The 22,878-nt window shown below is 36.1% G+C and overlaps 1 protein-coding gene across 4 annotated transcripts in view; it reads left to right on the top strand.

Annotated features, from left to right (window-relative positions):
* LOC117412625 (E3 ubiquitin-protein ligase PDZRN3-B) overlaps positions 1-22,878 on the top strand; it is a 99,199-nt gene that overhangs the window by 57,357 nt on the left and 18,964 nt on the right. Inside the window, exon 1 of one of the 4 annotated variants that reach the window (XM_034021140.3) lies at positions 19,582-19,910. The exons of the other annotated variants lie outside the window; for them this stretch is intronic. Within the exon in view, the coding sequence (XP_033877031.3) occupies positions 19,842-19,910 (69 nt within the window). The 5' untranslated portion in view covers positions 19,582-19,841. Of the gene's footprint in view, positions 1-19,581; positions 19,911-22,878 lie in introns of those variants that run through there. 4 annotated transcript variants of the gene reach the window in all.

The following is a 22,878-nucleotide window of genomic DNA, read 5'->3' as shown; positions in this document are numbered from 1 at the left end:
TATTCCTAAAGCAGTTTTTTGCTTTTGGTTGCATCAGCAATGTTTTAATAGATGCTAAACCACAGAGTTCTCAACCACATCTCTCTGAATCAGCTTTCAATTGAAGGTGTAAAAGACTGAGAGCTTCCCAAAGGCAATGCGTGGAAGTACCCTGATCTAACTGTGACATGCTGTCAGAGAAAACAGCAAGGTGCTGAAGGAAAGGTCATGTTTTACGCAGGATAGGGTGACTCGATACAAAGCGACACAAACAAAGAAAAAAGAGAACATCTGAAGGCATTTTTATATGGTTGGGAAGACTAATTTGTGACATCCTTGTGAAACTATGATATGCCTACATCCTTCACAGTAATGGAATTGATCCTGCAAAAAGCTGTAGAATGTTACCGTTTTATAAGGCAATTGAGTTTCTTCTAAACACTTTAGTCAGGGTTTGTTATAACAAAAATGCAAAATGGCAAATGGATGTTTAAACAGTATTCAACATGTATTTTTAACAAGAAGACAATCCTGTGATATAAGAACATGTACCAAAGCAATTGTTAAGAAACATAATTGTATGAAGCTTCCCACTAGTTTATTTCAAATGCTATTGTCATAAGCTATTATTCCTTCTTAGTTACTGTATAGTCATTAATACATTTCTAGATTTATAAATGGACCCTTAAGTGTGGCGCACAATGAAAATGAACAAGTAAATGCAGAACCTCTGCCCACCCCTTCCTGGTTCAACAGAATAAAGCAAGTCATTTACATTTGGTGTACAGAGCTTTGAAAGAAACCCCGCTGTTTTGTGTGTTATTTACAAATGAAAAGAAACCCAGACACCTGAAGAGATGTGGACTTCAATTTGTATCAAGCCTTTTAGTGTTTTGTATTTGGGTTTTGAAATGTTATTTTCTGCAAATACAGTAAACAACAATGGTAATGATATTGTTTGTCTGCTCGGGGGAGATTAGTAAATCTGATTCACTATGGCATTAATCTGATTTTAAATTTTCAGAAAATACTCATTGAATATCAGCATCAAATTGGTTTTCAATTGCTTCTGGTGAGCACCTGTTTTTTCTGCATGTACCTCATTACAGTTTGGTGTCTTCTGAAGCATGAAAGCAGCAATGTGGACTTATAGTAATGAGCAGCAATCATTTAATCTGATCATAATTACAGCAAATTCAGATACAATCCCAGATGGAGCCCTAATGAGTCCCTGCAGTTCTGGGGGACTCTAGTGGTCTATGGATTGGTGACGGTCCTATGTAAAGTACTAAAGGCAGGTACCAAACTGCTGTCAAACTCACAATAGCCCTTTTCTATTTGTTGGCACATTTTAACGAATGTGATATTATCTTGTTTTGTGACTTACACTTTGGCTTTATTTTAATGCAGTATGCTTTTCACTTTGAAAATAATGAAGTCGTCATTCAAAGGACCAGCATTACAGTCCGACGATGTATAAAGTACCACGGTACTGCTGCATCCACGTTATTCCCCAACTGGTTTTTATCAAAATATCCCTGCAAGTTTGATCAAATTAGAGCAAACGGTTTCCAGGATATATCCTTTAGTAGTCCAGGTGTACAATTAGGACCAGCTTTCGGACACAGAGCCATTATCATGCACTATCGACATGGACTAAAGCACTTGCATTAGATTCTTGGATTAAGATAAATTAAAACCTATCTTTATCTGGTTCATGAATGGTTCAATGCACTGCTATACATACGATAAGCTGTAGGGTATTCTTTTTTTGAAGACTGTTAAAGCTTTTCAATATGGGATGAGCTAAGCAGAGCCTTCTGTAATGTCTACATGTTTTCCAGTAAAAACTTCAATAACCCCATGTGGGAAAGAAAAAAAAAAAAAAAAAAACATGGATTACTGTAAGAATATGCAACTTGCCCCCTTTTTTTAGATTTTCAGTTGCTTTACCTTTCAATCATCCACATTTCAGTCAATGACTTGCTAATAACTGAATACACTGTATACTGTAAACCTCAAAGTTGTCCTTCACAAGCTTTAATTAATTTGAAAGCACTGGGAGTTGTGGTTGCCACATAATGGATTTCCAGATATATCATTAATCAGTGGAAATAGATTCTGTAGAAGAATACATACTGACTGTTCACATTGCTATTTAAATGTTATTATAATTAGCATGTGGGAACAGAAAATAAAAAAGATAAGTTAACACACCTAATGGATAGGCTGCCATGATTTCCCATCTCAGTGTCAAAAGTGCAGTTTTAAAAAAAAAAAAAAAAATGCCTTTGTCATACGACTGAAAGGCTCTCAGTGTAAACGAGGCTATAATGCCATGCTAAGATTGGTGAAGTCCAGGTGAATTTTCAGATTATCTATGACTAGTTCAGATGCATTTATTTCTGGCTTTGCAAATATCAGGGTGTACTTTCCCTTAGTAAAATACGTAGCAAAGTATTATAAATCAAAGTGAATGCATGGTAAAGCATAGGCAAGCATTGTAAAGGGAGAGGTATGGTAAAAAAATATTAAAATGGTGAGTATAACCATTAGAAAAGGAAGGGAACACTGCAAAATTACTATGCAAATTTCCTGTGGTAAACATTTGTCAGGATTGAGGTGATGCCCGCTTTATTGGAAGGGTGAACCATTCCTGGTCCCGGTGACTTTTTTAAAATGAAGAAGGGCTTTGTGTCACATTGTGAGTGACAATTACAAACAAACGATTCACTGTTCTTCATCCCTTGGAGAATGACCACAGGGAATTCCAGAATCATCCGTGTCAGTCAGCTGTACAGTAGCAAGAACGGAGATAAAAGTATGGTAGCTTTTCTCCTTTGTTTTTTGTGCTTGCAATTACAAAGGACTTTGGCGTTGCACATGTACAAAATAATTGGAAATCTGTGACAACAAAAAAACCTTGGACCTTTAAGAAGGGCACAACATAGTTCAACAAGATTGACCATCAACAGCAAGCAAAGTACAAGAGCTTCTCAAAACCCCATGCCGTATTGTAAATACAATACCAGAGTGTGCACAGCATCTGCTAAAGTGGATTGTTTTTATACGATACATTCCACTGTTAATTGCCTCAATGAAAGCCTTACCTGGCTCCTCTAGTTTCATTAGAAGAAGATGTAACAAACACAATATAGTTTTCTTTTTTTCATACGAGTCCTTCATTTTATACATAATGTATGAAGCATAAGAGGCTTTTTTATCTAGGCTGCTTTCAAAATTAGAAACTACTCCCTTGACCTGTCAGTAGGGTATCGGACCACCCCAGAACAGCACGGACATATAATTCATGTTCAAGTTAGGAACGACTCATATAATGAGACTTTGTAAAGATTTGTGCAATCCTGGGTACAGAAGCACTCCCCAACTCAGCATCGACTGTCACCTTTCTATCAAAGATGTTGGATCTGTTGTCTTGCAACAGGGAGATGCAGCTTTTAAATACTACAGATGTGTACCGTCCAAGCAAAAGTGTATGCTGTAGATAGGATGTGTCTGCCAATGGCAAAACCTTACTAAATACTTCTATGTCAATAGTATGCAAGTAGGCTGACTGTAATATTTCTTTCCCACTCCCATTTAGTCAGTTTAGACCATTAAGGAAAGCTTTGTGGCTGTGCTCTTGTGGTATCGGCTTTAATTTGCTAATTGCTGTTCATTTTTTTTAAACATGTCTCAAAAGCCTTGGAGGGGAATTGTAGCTGTCAAAGTAGGGTCTTTTTTACATTCATGTAAATATGCAAGGAGGTAAAATAAAAAAGCATTACAGCAACACATTAAGATTTGAGCAGATAAACAAAACTTGTATGCTAATGCTTTAAAGCAGCTTTCATTAGAAAGAACTCCTCAGTAAGCATTGTTTGAAGAGGAAACAGTAGTTTACTGGAATATAATATTAAATTATTAAGCAATATTGTGACAATATGTAACAATAGTTTTACAAGACTAACCATAAAACAAAAAATTAAACAATTAAGGCTAAGTGTCTGTGGGATCCAATCAAAATAATGCATTGTACTGCAGTTTCAAATGAACGCTTCATTCCCTGAATAGATGTTTACCTAATACTACCTATCAGTCTGCCTTCTACTAAATCAATGCTGTGAAATGTAACTGACAATTCTTTTTTTTTTCAATGCAGCCCAACTATTTAATGAGAAAAGAACAGCATATTCCATTTGAACAAACCATTATCCCTCTGCCCTTGTTTGATAGGATTAAAACATTGTTTTTCATCGCCAGTTTGTGATTATGTCATTTACCCTTCTACCCTGGGGCAGATGATTTCTAATGTGTTCTTCTGAGTGAGTTGTATTGCTTTAATGCTGGCTATTTTCAACACATGTAGAACATTTGCTAAACAATCATAGACCACTGAATGAAAATAATACTCATCTTTGACTGCTCCTCAAGTGATGTTATAATGTTTTAGTACAACAATTTTGAAGGCCACTTTAACATACAACTGCAGATAGCACATTCAAAGATCTGATTTTTTCAAAATCAAATTGTCATTTATAGATTTTTGTTTTTACTGTATTAGGGACATCATGAGATAATGGGTTCTTTTTTTTTCCAATCGCTAATTTTGTCCAAAAAAGTATGCTGTGATACCATGTTTTGTAATTACTCCTGTTAAATGTATGGGGAGATTGCAAAATGAGCTGATGCTTATAACCTAGTAAAGGATCTCCTCCTATAAGCTGATCACTAAATATTACTGACATCAGCATAAGACACATACTCTTCACTAGAGAGCTTGCTTTTTAGTTGAATAGAAAGATGTTCATTTTTGAATGGTGAGGTTAGTGGTTTGCATCCCACCCTTGCCTCTTCGTTCAATGCAATAGGCTGATGCCAAACCATTGCAACCTATAACATAAAGTGACTGGATTATGTCTTGATGAACCCTTGCTGTTTGTATATAATGTTCAAACGCATGTGAAAAAGAGTTTTGTCAATGGATGTGAAACTAGAAACCAGTCCATAATTCATAGAAGCCACCACAAGACATCACCAAAAGCGTGAAGTAATAATATATATTATATAGCTATACCAACCTGTCCATATAATGCTAATTATCCCTTAAAATGTGTAAATCAAGCCTCAAATATTTGCTCAATATGCTCAGTAAGGTGTCTGTAACTGTACATCTGTATCTCCTGGGGAGAACAAAGTTTTATGCAATCCTGATATGAATGGACAAGGGTAGGTCAGAGAAGTAGCAGGTGTGGTGATAAAGCTAGCGCTGTCAGATTGCTTGCAGAATTTAATCATTTTCAGAGCATATCTTGTCTGAAGTGTGCAGTTTCATTTTAAGGCTCACATACACTTTCATCACCAGGTGAGCAAGAAGCCCTTTAGGCCAAGGTATTGTGTACCTTGCTGAGCCACATTCTTCATAACTTCAATCTCACCTTTTGGCCTTCTCTCAATATTCTTTCTGCCTCCCTTGAATTCTGCTTATGTAGCTAACCACGTTTTATTTACTGGTGAGACTGCAGCAGAGAGAGAGGACATAGGTTAGATACAGCACTGTCGGATCCTATCTTTGTGCCGAGAACTGCTCAGAGGTTTTTTGTTTATTTGTTTGTTTGTTTTATTAAAACAGTAAGGCTTTTTAAGTGTTTTTAATTACACTATAATAACATGTAGTTGCTACTGTAATTACAATGTTATTTAAAAACAAAGTTGTAAGCAGTCGAAGTTATTTTTTTTATATAGTTAATTTGTAATTGGAGTTATTTCCTTTCAGAAAGAAAATGTGTTCATTTGAAGTAAAAAGCTTTCAGTTTGTAATTATGAAAAAAAAAAAAAAGTTTAATCAATTTGCCTTGTTAGGTGTACTTCGATGTTTTGCTTTGATTTCCTAATTGGGTGTTTAAAATTATAGGTGGGCTTTGTAATTATACCAATTACAAACAAACAAACAAAAAAGTGCTGAAAAAACATTTAAATAATAATAAAGCACAAAAAATGTGGCCTGCATTTAAATACAATTTCTATCTTAATAATCTATTTATGAGGAATCCTGGCTGTTTGGTGTGTGTTAAAAGTTTGACATAATATTGGATTTGACTTTCCCTTTAAGATAACAACTGAAGTTGATCATTAAAAACAAACAAAAGCAAGCAATATCACCTTTAAAGGGAAGTGATGTTAGCCACAACATGTGTGTCAATTTGGCTAACCTTGTAAAAAAAATGTTATGTATTGTTTTGCACTACCGCTATTAACCTGACAGAGTATCATTCCAATACCTTTCTTAGAGCTTTTTCAGGAATAAAAAAAGCGTCTGGAGGTTTGAATACATTTCATTGTGTGACTTAAATGGACAACACTGCTTGCATTATCCTTGGGGGCATTAAATGCTCATGCAACCGACCTTGCCTCATTGTTCTTCCCTGTATTCTTCAGTGTGCAATTTGAAACCTCACACAGACATGATTTATTTTAGTAACTTTCCTCTTCACACATAACTGCGCTGCCCCCTCTTTTCTCATGTCCCCTTCTGTACTCAGGTGCACCTCGGGGGCTGGCAGTGTAAAGGTGAGGTGTCTCTCTGTCGGTTCCAGGGTGCATTTCACAGTGTCCTCTTCGTTACACCTGAAGGTTCATCTGTTTTTTTTCTCATCTGGCAGAAGATGTGTTTTTTTTTTTGTAAAAGACGATGGATGGATAGGACCCCATGCTGATCCCTCTTTTGTTTAATGACCTCCTGTCCCCCAGTCTGGCAAGAGCATTGTGTCACCATAATAACAGTATTTGCTGCACAGTTTTTACTATAAATGAAGTTTGAATTGAAAGAAAATTATAGAGCCAGGCTCTTTTAAAGCAGATGTCCATTTTCCTGATTCGATTTCTAAAAGAAAAGAAAGAAAAGAAGATTGAGCAAAACTGGAGAGCCGTATTATCTTCAAACAAATTTATCACATTGTGTAGCAGGAAACAGCTCTTACAGAATTGCAGTTGCGTTTGCAGTGCTAATAAAAGACCTAATCGGTCCAGCTTCTTAATAAGAAATTCCAACCAGAGCAGTCTTGCTTCATTTTTCTTCTTTAATGACCTGTATACAATTCGTGACCACAGTGGTTATTATGATATTATGGCAACACTATCTTCATCTTAACTATAGCCAAAGATCTTTTTTTGGGGGGGTGGCCGGGGGGTTACCATTTCTGTGATTTTGTTAGAATGAAGTTATTACTACACGTTCAAGAGTGTTGATATACCTCTTAATACATTTTGAAATATGAGTGTATAAACGGTGTATAATTGTATTACCATTTTATAAAGGTAATGTTAGTGCCGATTCTTGTTTCTCTCTGCTAATGTTTTGACCTTTGTCTTTGGTTTAACATGTGGCAAATGTTAAGATGTTAAACAGTACCAAACGGCAGCGCAGAAGTACATTATGATGGAAATGTGACCATGTTAATGTAACACATTAATTCTGTAGCCCTGTCTGTATGTTGTTAAGCTTGATTTGATTTATAAAGGGGTTCTTGATCATTTACAATATACCTTAATGCACAGCTTTAATGTGTCTGCAGTATACATATATGTAAAATAGAGATTTACTTTACCTCTGCATAGTAAACCATTCATATTATATATATATACAGTGTCTCCCTTATTTTCTATTAGTAGTATGCTTGTATTGTATTTATAGTTAAATTTTTCATAACAAACGATAGAAGAAAGAAACCAAATGTGTAGGCAAGCTGCGTGTATGTGTGTGTCATTGAGTGGCACGATGGCAAAGCAAGTTTTGAATAGTTTAAAAGAAGATTGAAGGTTCAATAAAACCAATTGTTACACATTTATTTTTCATCCCTACTAAATGGATTAGCTACTTTTGCCTAAAAGCATTCCCATTTAAATTTGAGAGCTCTTGAGACAAACTGGAATGGAGCGCTTGATAAATGTTTCTTTGATGTGCTGTAATTGGGTTATTGAATTTACTTATCTCTTAAATGAGGTTTGCATTGTCTTAGCCATATGTGTTTAAGGCCAGGAGGAGGTCATTAGTAGCTCCCAACTAAGGGCACATTTAGGTTAAAGTGCTTCTGAATAGCCAGGACTGTGACAAGTCAATGAAAAGACACAGTGCGGTGAAGTGCTGCACTGGAGCGCAATGTTGACTGGTCAGTGGTACAGTCCCAACGGCCTACTTGAAACAGTCTGAAGCCTCTGTATCAAGTAAATGTCCAGACTTAGCCTTAGGCCATCTAACCAGTGACAAATTACTCCTGTATCCAAGACCTCTATTAATTCAAAGACATCTACAGATATACTACACACTAGTATAGGACAAATAATTCTATAACCATTAAATACACAGAAGGGAATGTATATATAAGACAAGACCATTCTTTATCCTCTGAAACGTCATGGTATACAGTTCAAGGGATATGGACCTAGAATGTCTAAATAAGAATGTCCCCACAAAGGCCCCTAGCATTTCATGTTTTACAGTTAAGGGTTTAATGGCTGGACTCAGATGTTGATGACTTTACAATTCATTATAAGACCAGCAGCACAATCTAGTAGTTTTCAGATAAACCTGTCCTGTGTTCCAAAGATACACAAAAGTCCACCATTAATAATCAATGCAACATTGATGATTACATAGCCCAGGGATGTATTGTGATAAATGATTATTGCAGGAGAGCTTGGGTAGCATTGGTACGTATAGCTATATGTTTAAATGACAGAGAATTCAAAAAAACTGAAGCTGACCATTATAGCCTTTTAGATAGTACTATTTAATTCAATGCATGGTTTCAGTAAGCCATGTTACTGGAAGATAAAAGCATATATTTATAATTTAAAGAGGTTATTCATCCATTTCAGAAACAGAACAATGAAAGCAGCGTTGCAAAACTGGCTGTAATATATTTGTTTTAAAGATACAACATTCACAAAATAGCTGACAGTACATTTCTCAGAAGTGCAGTACAGTGGATGTCTGTACTTTTATGATGTGTTACAGTATCTAAGGATTTTGTGGCACGCTGTGGAATTTCAACTGCTGCTCTTTTATTGAATGTCAAAGAATCCGTTTTCACACTTTTTTTGTGCCTTGTGATGTTCAGAAGCAAATAATAAGCGGAGAATCCAGGTTACTCAGCAGCATTAAAGACAATAAGAGTCAGACTTTAAAAGCGAGGAGACATGAAAAGCAAATCTCAGCCGAATGCCTAAGCTGGTTGCATCCGTCAGACTTCTGTCTTGTGTGTCTCTTAAAAAAAAAAAAAAAAAATGTTACATGTACTTAAGAACACCTAAGATCTGACCTGATGTTAAGATTCTTTTTAAAGAATTATTTTAAATTGTGCTAAATGGGATAGCCTCATAATATGTGTTTCCTTTTTATGGTGTTAACATCCTAGCAGTGTAACAATAGCAAATCATATCACACAATACTTTAGTTCAATGCTCATCACAAAACAGCACATAATTATAGTATAAGCAATTAAAAAAGAATGTATAGGAAATAAGCGTTGCATTTCAAAACGCTTCAGTGTATTTGGTTTTATCTATGAGAAGACCAACCGGTCATGAATTCAATAGGGATTTCAGGCAGCTTACTGTTAATTCACTATATTAAACGTAGAACACAATACCTAAGTTTAGTGCCTAGTGGGTGATTTTTAATGGATTATCCTGATAATGCTCTTCTGAGCATCTGTTTTATTAAAATCTAATAATTTGACTGCTTGATTTGTTTTACCTTGTCCAAAATTGACAAGGTAACATTTTAAAAAGGACCATTTAGCTTTCAGTACCACATTTCATTGGAAGTATGTATTTGTATATTCTTAAGCAATTTGGTACAGTAGTTTTTTTTTCTCAGATGAGAGGTAAGATGATCTTTACCAAACACTCATTAATTGTATTATTCCATTCAGAGATTTCTAACTGACATAGTTTAGATTTTGCCAGATGCACTCCTTTATGTCAACAGCCTGCATTGCTAACACATTATCAGAATGTGTCAAAACAAACCAATCATGCTTAACAAATAAATCTCAATATTTTCAAAGCATCCTACAGGACTAAACTGTTTGACTTCATTAAGATGAAGAGCGATGTTTCCAACCAATCATCACAGTTAGACTCCTCAAGAGTACAATTGAGCAGGAACTTTCTCAAATGCTGTATTGGTTCTTAAAAGCCTGCTGTCTACACCTTGTTCTGCTCATGAAGTATTAAACCAAGTATCAATAATATGCGTACAATATGGATCCTTTCACTGCAAAGGAATTTTGAGCTTGTTCAATCTAAGATAGCCTCTGTCGGTGATTCTCCGTTTATATAGATCTCACTGAGATACTCTAATCATGTCTGCAGTTCAGTGTCTCTTGTAAAACTCTCCCTGGTGTTTCCCTTTGTTGCAGTAACAGCAATGTCACCCAGGAGTATCTCATAGAAGGAAACTAGGCAATTAAAGGCAAATGTGTCAGGGCTGTGCCCCTGCCAGACTGAATCATGGTTGTACAGTTGGCAGCCCGGTACATAAGGAGTGTTCCTATGGGACTTTGCGCACAGCAGTTTACTTTCCAGTGGATGTATTGTGTTGCGGTTTTCAAGTCTGATGGAGTGTGACAGCACAGTCATTTGATTTGAAACACCCTTTATTTTTATTAATGTATTATTTTTTCCCCTGTTTTTAGAATTATCTCTCATTATATATATATATATATATATATATATATATATATATATATATATATATATATATATATATTATACATACATATGTCAGGGAAAGGTTAAAATACAACACAGTATATATACCAGTATATGACATGTGAACTTTCCTAATTGCAGTTTAATAACTGCGCTGACAAGCAGCATAAGTTAACTAAGAATGTCATGACATTTTAAATAATTAACTGTGCATACTTTTCATTCTCTCATAATAGTTATTTACCTTATTTGTTTATTGTACCAGAGGTCAGATGATGATTTTAGTGTGCTAATTATGCCGGCCATTACAATACTCAAAATCCAGTTTGGTCGTGGGTCTATCTTTTATAGCTTTGAAGACAACGAGCTTGCTTAACCTTTAGAATTTGAACTGTATGACAGGTCAACAGATACTGTGTTTATTAGACCCATAAATTGGCAAATGATTTTTTCTTTCTTTCTTTTTTTAATAGCATTGACATTTAAAATCAGAAACAAATAAACAGTATCCCTCCCATTAATTATGTGCAGCCTTCAAGTCTAGAAGTAATAGTGATTGTAAAATAATTGTAATCCAAGGCTGGCTCATTTCTCATTGTCCTGATATACCAAACTATAACATATTTATGTTCACTCCTCTCTTTGGCTTTAGATGGTAAAATGAATGAGCTGTTTTTAAACCTGTGTAACACAACCTGTTTTCTGAGAAAGCCAACACTCCTCCTGCTATCCAACGTGACTGCACAGAACAAGGTTCAATGATACTGCTGGTGTGTATTTTACACGTTTCTCTTTGTTTCCCTTGGATATTGGATTTAGCTTCAGGTGACGTGATCTCATGGTCCGTTTTTCAATTTACAGACGTGGAGCAGTTATGGATCACTTGCAGTATATAGTGTGGTCGTGCTCGCAAACACAGTAGCATGGAAATCATTCAGAGAATTTGGGTTTTGGGTTATTTTATTCCTTAATATTCTCAAAGGTCTGGTGTTTGAAGTGTCAAGTGCAGTCTTCATAGTGATTGCAATCTGTCACTGCTCTAATCAGTAATATAGAGTAAAGAGATATATGTAATAATATGTTGAATAATCCCAGTGTCCTCCAGTCCCATAACTGAGCATGTTTGGGATTGGAAACTACAAAGTTCATCTATAAGTATAGATCTGTCTGCTGCCCAGCTAGGATTAAACCCCCCAACCTCCGGGTGCAGATGGTGCACAGAGAAGCCCAACAGTTCATTAAGCAACTGTGCTGGCTCTACAAATTGTTATCATTAAGTTTTTTTTTAATGACACATATGTTATTAAAATATTTTGTCCAATTATCGTTAAATATGATTTTTTTAATGCAACTGGCAAGTGTTCATATTGCAAAATTGGGAGCCAGTCCGGATAACAGCCCACCTTTGACAGCTGTCAGATAAATTATGCAAAAGAACAAGTCGTGGACAAACCTGTGAGGGAGGTTGGCATTCTGCTATGGAGCTCATTAGGCTGTTCTCTTTGGAGTGGAAATGTAGAGGCACTAATCGTGTAACTCCATTATAAAAACAATATAAAAAAAAAAATAACAGACTGGGTCACATTACAGGAGGCTTGCCATGTCACTTCTCCAGCTCTAATACTCTCATATCCTCTTTAGATTAGCATATAATAAGCAGACTCCACATTCAAGAGCCAATGTCAACTCACAGAAGATTGCAGCAATCTCTTACGATCGTGGAAAGAGGCTTAAGAATTAGTGCATCCCATTTCCTCTGCCTAAAGAATCATGAATCAAAACTAAAACAAATACTGCTTCATAATTGTAAATATTTTACTATATTAGTTGGGTGAATCCCAGGTCAGACCATAATTTCTGACAGGTAGTTACAGCCTTTTTTGTTGTGGTTTGTTTGTTTGTTTGTTTTACTAATTTATCATATTTTTTAGATACATATTTCTGAAACTTTTTAAAGAAATCATTATAATTGCCTCTTGTAAGAAATTCTTAGATGAAGGTTTCACAAGATATCTGTTAAAGGAACATTCTCACAGGTTATGATCTGTCTTTATATAACCTTTCACAGAGTCTAGTCTAAAGTTAACGAGGGAATTCGCTAATCATAGTCTTGGAATTGTAGATATGAAATCGTGTAGGTCTCATCATTTTTGTTTCAGATGTCATTGTTGGGTTGTCAGCTTGTCACCTTCCTTGGCCCTATTGTTGGCATTTAGTCTCTGCTGGATTAATAAATGTGCTCTTTGATCTGGATCGTAAACTCCCAATAGACATTATGCTCAAAAATATTCAACAACTTTTGGCCTGCCAGACTGTCGAATCATAAAACTGATAGACTGACATTTCATCTTCTCATGACAAATGCTAAGGTCAATGTGTATTAACTCTTTTAGCTTTGTCTTTTTCCATCCAAAAAGCAAAACACTAAAAAAAAAAAGAACAAATTAATGACGCTGAAAAAATTAAAACAAAAAAAAAAGATCTATTTTGCAACATGCTTTTTTGTGCTAAAGTGCAGTTACAACTGAAGAGATATGTCGTGATGTGTAATGAAGTCTGTTGTTCATTAAACACTTAAATAACTTTTTCAATATATTCATGCCAGCAATCACTGCAGAATCAATATGCATCCTCAGGGACTTCACTCCAACAGTGGATTAGAGAATCTGGGGTGGGCCAGCCTTCATTTCCCGATGAATGTCAGTTTTGGCGAGGACCCTCTGTTATTTCATTGCTTGTTAAAAAAAAAAAAAATGGACAACTGTTTAACTACAACCACTGGGACTGGAATCATGGTTCTAAATGGCCAGACATGAATATTAATAAGACATTGGACTGTGGAGTTCCTCGTGGAGTTTGACAGTTTAAAGGATCAGTTAGTTAATTAGAAGATGGCATGGCACATCAGATCCCATGGCACCGTGTACCTTCTGTGTCCCCTTTCTATTTTCATTTTGACAAGCAAGATTACATCATTACCTTTAGTTTCACTTGTTAGTCACACCATGGCAGGAGAATATGTTAAGTTCTAATTAACTGTTGCTGATATTTTCTCATTTCTCCAGAGTTTTAGATCAAAAATGCTGTTTGAAGGCTGTTTACAAATAACATTAAAAAAAAAAAAATGTATGCAGCAGTGACATTTTTTATTTATTTATTTATTTTTCTATTGTAATGAGGTCTTGTACTAAGTAATCTTACAGGCCAATACAAAGCAATCATGTTTAGGTACTAACAAGCAGTGGTATTGTTAGTGCCAGTATTATACATTTGCATTCAGCAGCTACTGTTGAAACTTAAAATACTAATATACTGTAATGTAAAGGAACTCTATCTAAATAAGTTTCACATCCGTTTACAGTAGATTGACCTATGCGAAATCTAACATAGAGGCAAATATACATGCCTAATATGAGAACAGATGTATTCACAATATTCAAGCCCACCCCCCTTGTACCCTTTACAAAATACACAGCAGTGCCTCTGGTGTGTAAAGCATGCTTTAAATTGACCTCAATAAAGGGGCTTGCTTTTTTATTTGCACCAGGGTCAAAATAATGAAGAATGGGAAGTTGTGATAAGAATTGTACTGCATTGTTTTCTTCTCAAATCTGTATAGCTCTCCTGCAATTCCACAAATATCAAGATCTATTCTGGCAGCCTCCTTTTTAAATCACTTCAGTTTACTACAGCCTGACCCTAGGCTATGGTTATAAGGCTCTGTGTTAATCTCAGTGCGATGTGTGTTTGTGGAAAGTGTACTGAGAAGACCACCAGCTAACGCTGCTGTCAAAGCAGGAAAATGAGCCATTCGACAAGAGAAAATAATAATAACATTCACAATGCAATGTTTCCTACCCACAAGCATAACCTGTGGCTACCGTAACTCTACAGTGTAAAAGATTCACAGTATGTGGTTAGAATGCTGTAATAAGATTGCCTCTTTAGTTAGGAAAGGCATTGCCCAGGTGACAACAGCCAGGTGCCAAATTAAATAAATAATTCTTAATAGAAACTGTACTTTATCAAAATCACGACATCTGAAATATTTTTGGAGAGAGCTAAATGTTTCATTTGATATGAGCTCCTTATAGTAACAGTGGGCTTTTGGGACAAAAGCTGAGCTCTTATACTGTGAATAATTTTTTTATTATTATTATTATTATTATTTTTAAATATGACTCAGCCTACTATTAATTATAGAGTGCTCATTTGTTGGGTTACAGTACAAAAGTAAACAGAGACTTCACCTACACTGTAAAATAAGCATACTGTAGAACAAAGCATGTACCAGATAACAAACAGTCTGTAATGTTTAATGTATGATTTACAATCTATTTAAATTTAATGCATGATCTTTCCAAAAGAAATTCATGCAGTAGTTTGTTTTAAGAAACAAAGCATGTTGCAAGTCTGCTTGATTTTGTTAACACTATTAGGACACAGCTGTGACAGCTAATCTGCAGAGCTGTCTGGTTTTATTTTGAATTAATGATAATATATTGACAAAAGGAAATGTTGTCTGTGACATTTTTATTGAACTTGCTCCTTAATCGTATCTAGTTGTTGGTTATTAAAGGGGAAGTCTCTCATATGTATTTTTTTTTCAAATAAAAATACACTGTTTATCTTTTTTTTTTCCTGTGGAAATTCCTCTTTTCAAAGTTTCCAAAGATTTTGCTGAAATGTGTGGACATAACACTAAATAAAACGTTTTTTGTTTTAAAAAAAAATAATAATTATTTATGATTAACTGCTGGTTTCACAGACCCTAGCCCTAATCGCATACCCCTTTCACACACAAATGCCATTACTGAGCCATCTCAGAGACGTTTCAATTTGTTTTTAAATACCCATCACACAGCACGAAATTGTGCAATCTACCCTTTCACACAGCCAAAGGGATCATGTGAGTACAACTTCCAAACCTGACAGCCAACAGATCATTTTCATGGCAACGGAAACCAAACAAAATCACAAAACCAAAAAAAAAAAAATTTGGCTGCATTTTGTTTGCTTTTAATTTTCAGTTATATTATACAATGAAACAACCAGTTAAGTGTCAAATTGCAGTAGCTTCAGGCACAATGTAGGGCATGTATTTTATTTGCAAAGAAGGCAATACAATATATTTAAAAGAAAAAGAGTCCAGCTCTTCAGGCAAAAGCAGAGTGCACGCTCCACTTGGGTAATAGAACGCCAACATGGTGATGAATTTTGCAACCAAATACTCCCAAGATTTTCGGATAGTGCATGAAAAAAACCTTTCCGCATGGGAAGAGAAAGATTTGAGTACCTGGCTGAACAACTGCGTCCAGTATGCAGTCACGTGGGGTGTTGACTTTCAATCCACGGCCACTATAGCGCTTCAGTACCGGCATAGCATTTCACACAGGCACTTAAGACAGTTCAGTGCGAGGTGGTTCAGAGACGGCATAAAGTATGATGGCTCAGGCAATTCACACAGACCAAAATGCTGCATCAGTGCTGGTTATGAGGCGTCATAACTCATCTGTGTGAAAGGGGTAATAGATTACTTTACCCAAGGTAACATGAGGTACTCAAAAGATTAGTGTTAATTGGGGTCTGTGAAACCAGCCATACATGTTTTAAGTTATGAATAAATGTGTTGAAGAAAAGAAAATAATAATAATAATAATAATAATAATAATAATAATAATAATAATAATAATAATAATAATAATAATCTTGAATCACAAAGGCAAATGTCTAAACTGTGCCAAGGCACGTTCAACGAGGAGACTAATGGGAGATAGTGAGTGGACAGTTTGATAAAGCCTGAACTTGTGAGAGCCTGTTTGTGCTGTGAATCCAATTCATGATAACAAAAGAAAGGATGCAAAACAGACTGGAAAATGATTTGAAAACAGTTTATGTTGGCAGGAGAGCAAGATCAAGCCAGTCAGTTAGGATTGCGGGCTGAGAGAGATCAGTCTCCCCAAAGAGCACTGAGGGAGTTACCTTGGACTGCAGGGGGAAAGGAATGTAGGCAAAGCAGAGAAGGGGCAATTACTTATACTATCAGGGAGATATTGGAGGTTGGTGAATTCATTTATAAACAGCAATTATTGAAAAATGTGATACATATAGGCAGGGTTAGAAACTAACTCTCACCCGTTCGCCCGAGGCAAATTAAAACTGATGAGGACTAGTTGATGTCTGTGTCTCAGTACTCCTGGGGCTGAGTGCTTAAAAAAATGTACAGATATACTCTCACGTTCACAGGTTTACATTTAAAAAAATGCAGGAAAGTACATTTTCTAACAGGGTTTAGCAGTGGTGAACAAACATAATGCTTACAAAACAGTCACTCAGAACTGAAACCTCCCTTCATCTCACCTTGTCTAAAAAGTAGATTTAGTTTATAAATCGGAAAGTTTAGATTTAAACCATGGCGATTAATAAATTAATAGTGTATTCCTTCTTTGAAGTAAGCGTTAAGTAATTTTACAAAAATGTGGAGATTTATACCATTCTGTGTTCCCCCACCTCAAAAGAAAAAAAAGATGATGATTCGCAAACACAAGGAATATGACAGAGAAAAGAGGCACCACACTTCAAGTAACCTCGCTTTTACAGTTTGACTGGCTGCAGTAAGTCTACGCCTTCAGAAAATAAGATGTACTGCAAGGTTTGTGTCCAGTATGACAAAAGCCAGAGTGGCACATTTGTCACTGGGTCATCTACCTTTAAGATAGTCGATTTTAAAGCCTATGAAAAATCAAGTAATCATTATAACTATGAAACTGATGAAGGCAAAGACTGTCATACAAGGCACATCATTTTTTAGGAAAATAAAATTTAAGCCTAATAATTTAGGGACCCCAACAACTTGTTTTGATTCCGACTCAGGAACACATAAGGACTAGCAAGTTTACATAAGGACTATCAAGTTTCAAAAGGTACTAGTCTTTAGGACTAACCCTGCATATGGGCCATCTTTAACCTTTATGTAACATCATGTTGAAGATTGGATTGCAGACTGCAGATGGAAGCAATCTCAGGTTTGAACAAGAAAAGATTTACAGACTAAATTAGTATTAGTATATAGTATATAATTAATGAATATAGTATATAGCTTGGAAATATGGCATTAGTATACGTAAGGAGACTTTGTATGCATTCAAATGATGATGTTTTGCACACCTACTATAAAAAAGGCATTTACTCCATACAGTATAGTCCTATGTGTCTCTGGAAATGGGTTTATCCTAACTCGTTGGTTAATTAAAACACAGCATGGATTTTAAACATCTAGTATATTATTTTTTATGTGTGTAAGCCACAATTGATTTTCTTTTTTGTTTTTGTTTTGTTATGCTGAAAAAAGTCCGCCAGGCAAGGATATGCCATTTTTGGTGCAACAATGGGAAACCAAATGATAAGTATGTGTCTGGGAATTTCTGCTGGGGCAAGCTGGCCATAATACAGGCCAGAACATTTTTTCTCTCAGCAAACAAATTTGAATTCATTCATCAAAAAAGACTATTGTTAGGTCTGAAAAAGTTTATAAAGAAAGACACGCCCCCTCTCTATTTTTAATACATGTCTAACATCCACCAAGAACGTAATTGCAATATCGGGTGACATCAGCCACAGAGCGTAAGCCGGTAATTGCGTGAATTCAACATTTTCTTTCCTTGGACAGAGCCGCAGTGTTCCTGGGATGGTGCCTTCCTAATGTAATAAGCATGGCTGGAAATGTATTCAAATTGCATCCAACTTGCTTGTGTTTGTTAATTGGCATTTGTGTTGGTTGGCTGATTGGCACCAAGTCCCTTCGTCAGAACTGACGCTTAGTCTGCAGGAGGAAAGCGTAACTTTCGTCAGCTTGAGTGCCGCAGAGGGCATTCTCTGACCTATCTGCAGAGCGCAGTGAGAAGATAACAAGTTGTTTATCACGTTTTAATGTGGTACTCTTTTCTAAAGACCGACGTAAGGCTCGGAAGTGACCAGCATAGTTTCACCCGTCCTCTTGTTTTGGCTTGGCTCTGGCCCAAACAATTAGGAGAAATTAAAGGGAAGAAATCGGATTATTGAGGTCCCTTGAGTGTGCACTAATGAGCAGGAGCAACACCCATTCCCATTCAGAGACAGCCCATCAATAGGAAATGAGGGATATCTTTACCACTTCAGACATTCTAGAAGTTGTGACATGTGTATAAATCCACCAGTGCAGCACCTGTCTGTTAACATATTAGATGCTATATTAGTGAATCTCCCTACCATTAGTGTGCAACAAAAAGTAAATGTAGTTTCTAGCAATGCAAATGTGACTTAAATTCTTGACTAACTGTACACAAAGCCAATATTTTGCTCATTGAAGATCTGTGATAGAGTTGTTTATTAGGCTGCTAGGAAATTAAAAAATCTTGCAAGAAAACTGTTTAGTATTGCACAATATTATTATAGCTGGTTTTAAAAGTCACCATTGTAATTTACAGCACCCTGTTGCTTATATGACTTCAGTATATTAGATACATAATATCAGATTGACTGTTACGTAAACCTTAATTTCAAAATACATTTATTTTGCCCATTAAATGTGTTAATGAACCCCACACTTAACATCTTAGTGCCTTTAATGAAATGGGGGCTCGCTCTTTCTGACCATTAAAATCATATCAAGGTTGCCACAGAAGTGGAAACTGTGTGACCTCCTCAGATAAAGTCATGTTTATTTGTAACAGCTACAAAATGCTTGAGTGTCTCTCATTTTGTCTCCCCACAATAGAAGTAATGATTGTTAATTAATGAAACTTCGTCTGTCATAGTCAGCAATTATGGCCCCCTGTAACGGTGTGTGTCATGAATAGTCAATGAGGGGCAATTAATATGCATGAGCAGCCGTATATAGGCTGTGCACTGGTGCACACTTCAACAGCTTGTCTGTAGCAGCAAGGAGAGGGTAGCGTACAGTGAGTGAGAGAGAGACAGAGGGAGAGCACTGCTGCTGGAGTCACTTGATTCTAGGACTGTAACATCAACGTAAATCATCTCAGATGAGCTCATTTACTTAGAATACGTGAAGGAGCAGCCACGTGTGAGCCAGCTAAGCTGACTGCATTGTTTTGTATCGAACTGTCTTGCTGGATGAAGAGGTTTTATGTTGATAATTCTTAATCATGGGATGCAGTCTGTGTACTCTGCAGAAGCAGGAGGAGCAATACAAACTACTCTATGAAGTTTGCCAGGTAAGTACAGGGCTGCTGTTTTTGTATTATTTGACAGTTAAGTGTTTTCTGTATATGTGGCCATTCTATGTAATGTGAAGTGTGTGTGTGTGCGTCAGAGTGTGTGTGTGTGCGTGTGCGTGTGCATGTGCGTATGCGTGTGCGTGTGTGTGTGTGAACATGTTTGCCTGGCTGCTTACTGGATATGGTTGATTCTGTAATTAGGTAACTTTTAATAAAGACAATATTTAGAATCTCTGAAAGTGTAGACATCATACACAGTTGTATGTTTTATACAGGTCTTCCAGTAAACATTGCACTTCTGATAAAGTAGTACAAAGTAAAAGTGGGTTGCAAACACATGGTACACCAAACTCTTTCTCTTACAGCCACCTAAGAAGTCGTAAGAAGGGTCATAGCTTGGTCATGCACTCTTTGAGCAAGTTGCAAGGGACAGGAGTGATGATTGATGCCTGGTAGTTTTTGTCTGTGTTTGCAGATAGCTATGTGCTGGTTCTTTCTATAGAACTCAGTGCTGACTTTGGGTCCTGTGCCCCCAGCCTCTGTCTGAGCAAGGTTTATCTTTAACCCCTAATGGCTGACGGAGCAGTTTCGTCCCACTCCCATTTTTCATTTCTTCTTTTGAAAACATCCAACATCCATTTATTAAAGCTGGTGACATTTTATTTTAACTTTTAAACTGTTAATTGAGTCGCTGAAACATTTCATGCAGTGCAGAGGAAGTATAAAGTATGCTGGTTAAGCCTAATGAAATGGCTCCCCCAAAAAGTGCTACAGAGGTATGCAGATATGATTTCGAGCACTTAGATGCCAGCAAACAAATTGTTGAATGAGCTTATTTCAGTAGGCTGCTGCATACAGGTCAACATCATTTGGGAAAAAGTTACCTATAAAAAAACATATCTGATACATGTATAGTTATGTTACTGGAGCAATTGTTCTACTTAGTTTTACCTGCTGTCATATCAGTTAAGAAATTAAAATATACTTACTTAGCAACAGTAAACTACCAGCGCTTGTCTTATATACTGTATATTCTTTTGTTCACTTACCTAACTGCAGCTTCTGAAAGCAAAGAGTTTGAGTCAATAGTGGAGATTCTTGTATAATTATTTAAAAAAAATATGGATATGTGATTAATACAGTTCATGTTTTTTTGTTTTAACCAGTAGGGGGAGCATTAGCTCAAACCCCTTGTTGAAAAAGCATTTTTGGATTTTTTTTAAGGTCTGTGTTAGACGCTACCAGAGCACTATTTGAATCCATATTAAATGTAACGCAGCACAAATTACCATTGATTCAATACTAAAACCACAAGGGGGATAAATGATTACAATCTTTGAAAATGTGAAAGGGCAGCAGTTAATACAAATATCAGTTTTATTAATGGCAGATTTTTTTTTTGTTTTTAGATATATCAAAGAAATGTTAGGAGCAGAACATTTTCCTATCTGTAGCTATCTAGCAGTAATTAAAGACATATCCAGCAGATGTTATAACTATGAGGATGTCAATTTGTATTCTGGTACATGCTAAAAAGATGAAAAAGAAAAAATCACGTTGACTGTATCATGAACTAAATATAGCTATGGCTTGTGGGACTTAATAAGAAGACACTTAGTAAAAGTCCATCTTTATTTGAAAATGATTCTGTCATTATATAGAGTCCAGAAGGGTCTGTATTATATCTATGAGCTCTTGTGCTTTGATCACTCAGTGTCTATGGTAGTAGTTAGCTAAAAGGTTTGCAGTTTGAGTTTTACAATGATAAGTGGGTTTGCCTGCTCATAAATTCAACAGATGCCATAGATCAAGAAGTCATCAAAGGACAGCATAGTTTTCCATGTTGTATTAATCTTATTTCTGTTGTCAAACGAGATGGAACAAAGGATGGACCTTTTACAAACCTTTGTTTGTCTCAGAACACTTGTACCCGAGCAGCACGATCTGCCACACGATCTGTCAGTCATCTTTGATTGGCAAGGACTGGGATGATGGTCGAGGCACCATGCTGACTGTCTTATGCTATGCTTCCATTTGCCAATTACCAGAGGAACATCAATTGGTGTGTGTGTGTGTATATATATATATATATATAGGATACATTTTATCACCAGCATTTTAATGTAGAATACCGTCTGGATGTAATTTTTAATACAGGGTCAGTCTGGATGTCATTTCCACTTGGTAACTAAGGCATTATCTTCAATCACTGCATCGTTATGTACTGTATACTAATAGTAAAAGCTAATCATTTAAAAATATATATTTTAAGCCTTTGAAAGCAACAGGGTACTTGTAACCCTCCCTGAATTACTCTGACCTATTTAATCCTAGACCTAAAGTTTATAATATGCAATTGATTGTGTTAACCCAAGGTGGAGCTACCTCCTCTTGGAGTCTGGGCATTTCCAATTAAGAAAGCTCCTGCTGAAACACTGTGCTTCATGTCTAATGAACTGTTAAAATACACATTTGAGGTGTGAAAGCGATCCCAGGGAACATCTTTCAAATTCTTATTTATATACAGTAGCACCTGGATATTGTGGTGTTTTCTTTTTTTTGGAGGTGAAAGCTTTGATTTGGCTAGGAAATTAATGCTTCAATAAATTGCAATTTTGTAGGTCCAGTGCGCCTGGCTTCTTAAGCCCTCATGACGAGCAACACAAAAAGGATCAGATATACGGGGGTCTCAGGCTTTATTCCTGCCTCATCCACAGATAATTCAAAGAGATCCTCTTCATTAAGGACTCTGGCATGTTGCCTGCAATTTCCTTGCAGGGCTTTGTTTAATGATGCAGAACAATGGTTTTCTCTCTTGTTGCACACATACCTTATTGCGCTTTAATCATACAATAAAAAAATACATTTACATACCAAGCACTTGAAATATAGATTTGCACCAGTCATATCATTTGTTTGCTTTAACAAAAAAAAAAAATATATATATATATATATACATTATTTC

The sequence above is a fragment of the Acipenser ruthenus genome, chromosome 16, assembly GCF_902713425.1.
Source record: "Acipenser ruthenus chromosome 16, fAciRut3.2 maternal haplotype, whole genome shotgun sequence".
Taxonomy (NCBI): domain Eukaryota; kingdom Metazoa; phylum Chordata; class Actinopteri; order Acipenseriformes; family Acipenseridae; genus Acipenser; species Acipenser ruthenus.
This window is presented reverse-complemented; position numbering and strand designations above follow the sequence as displayed.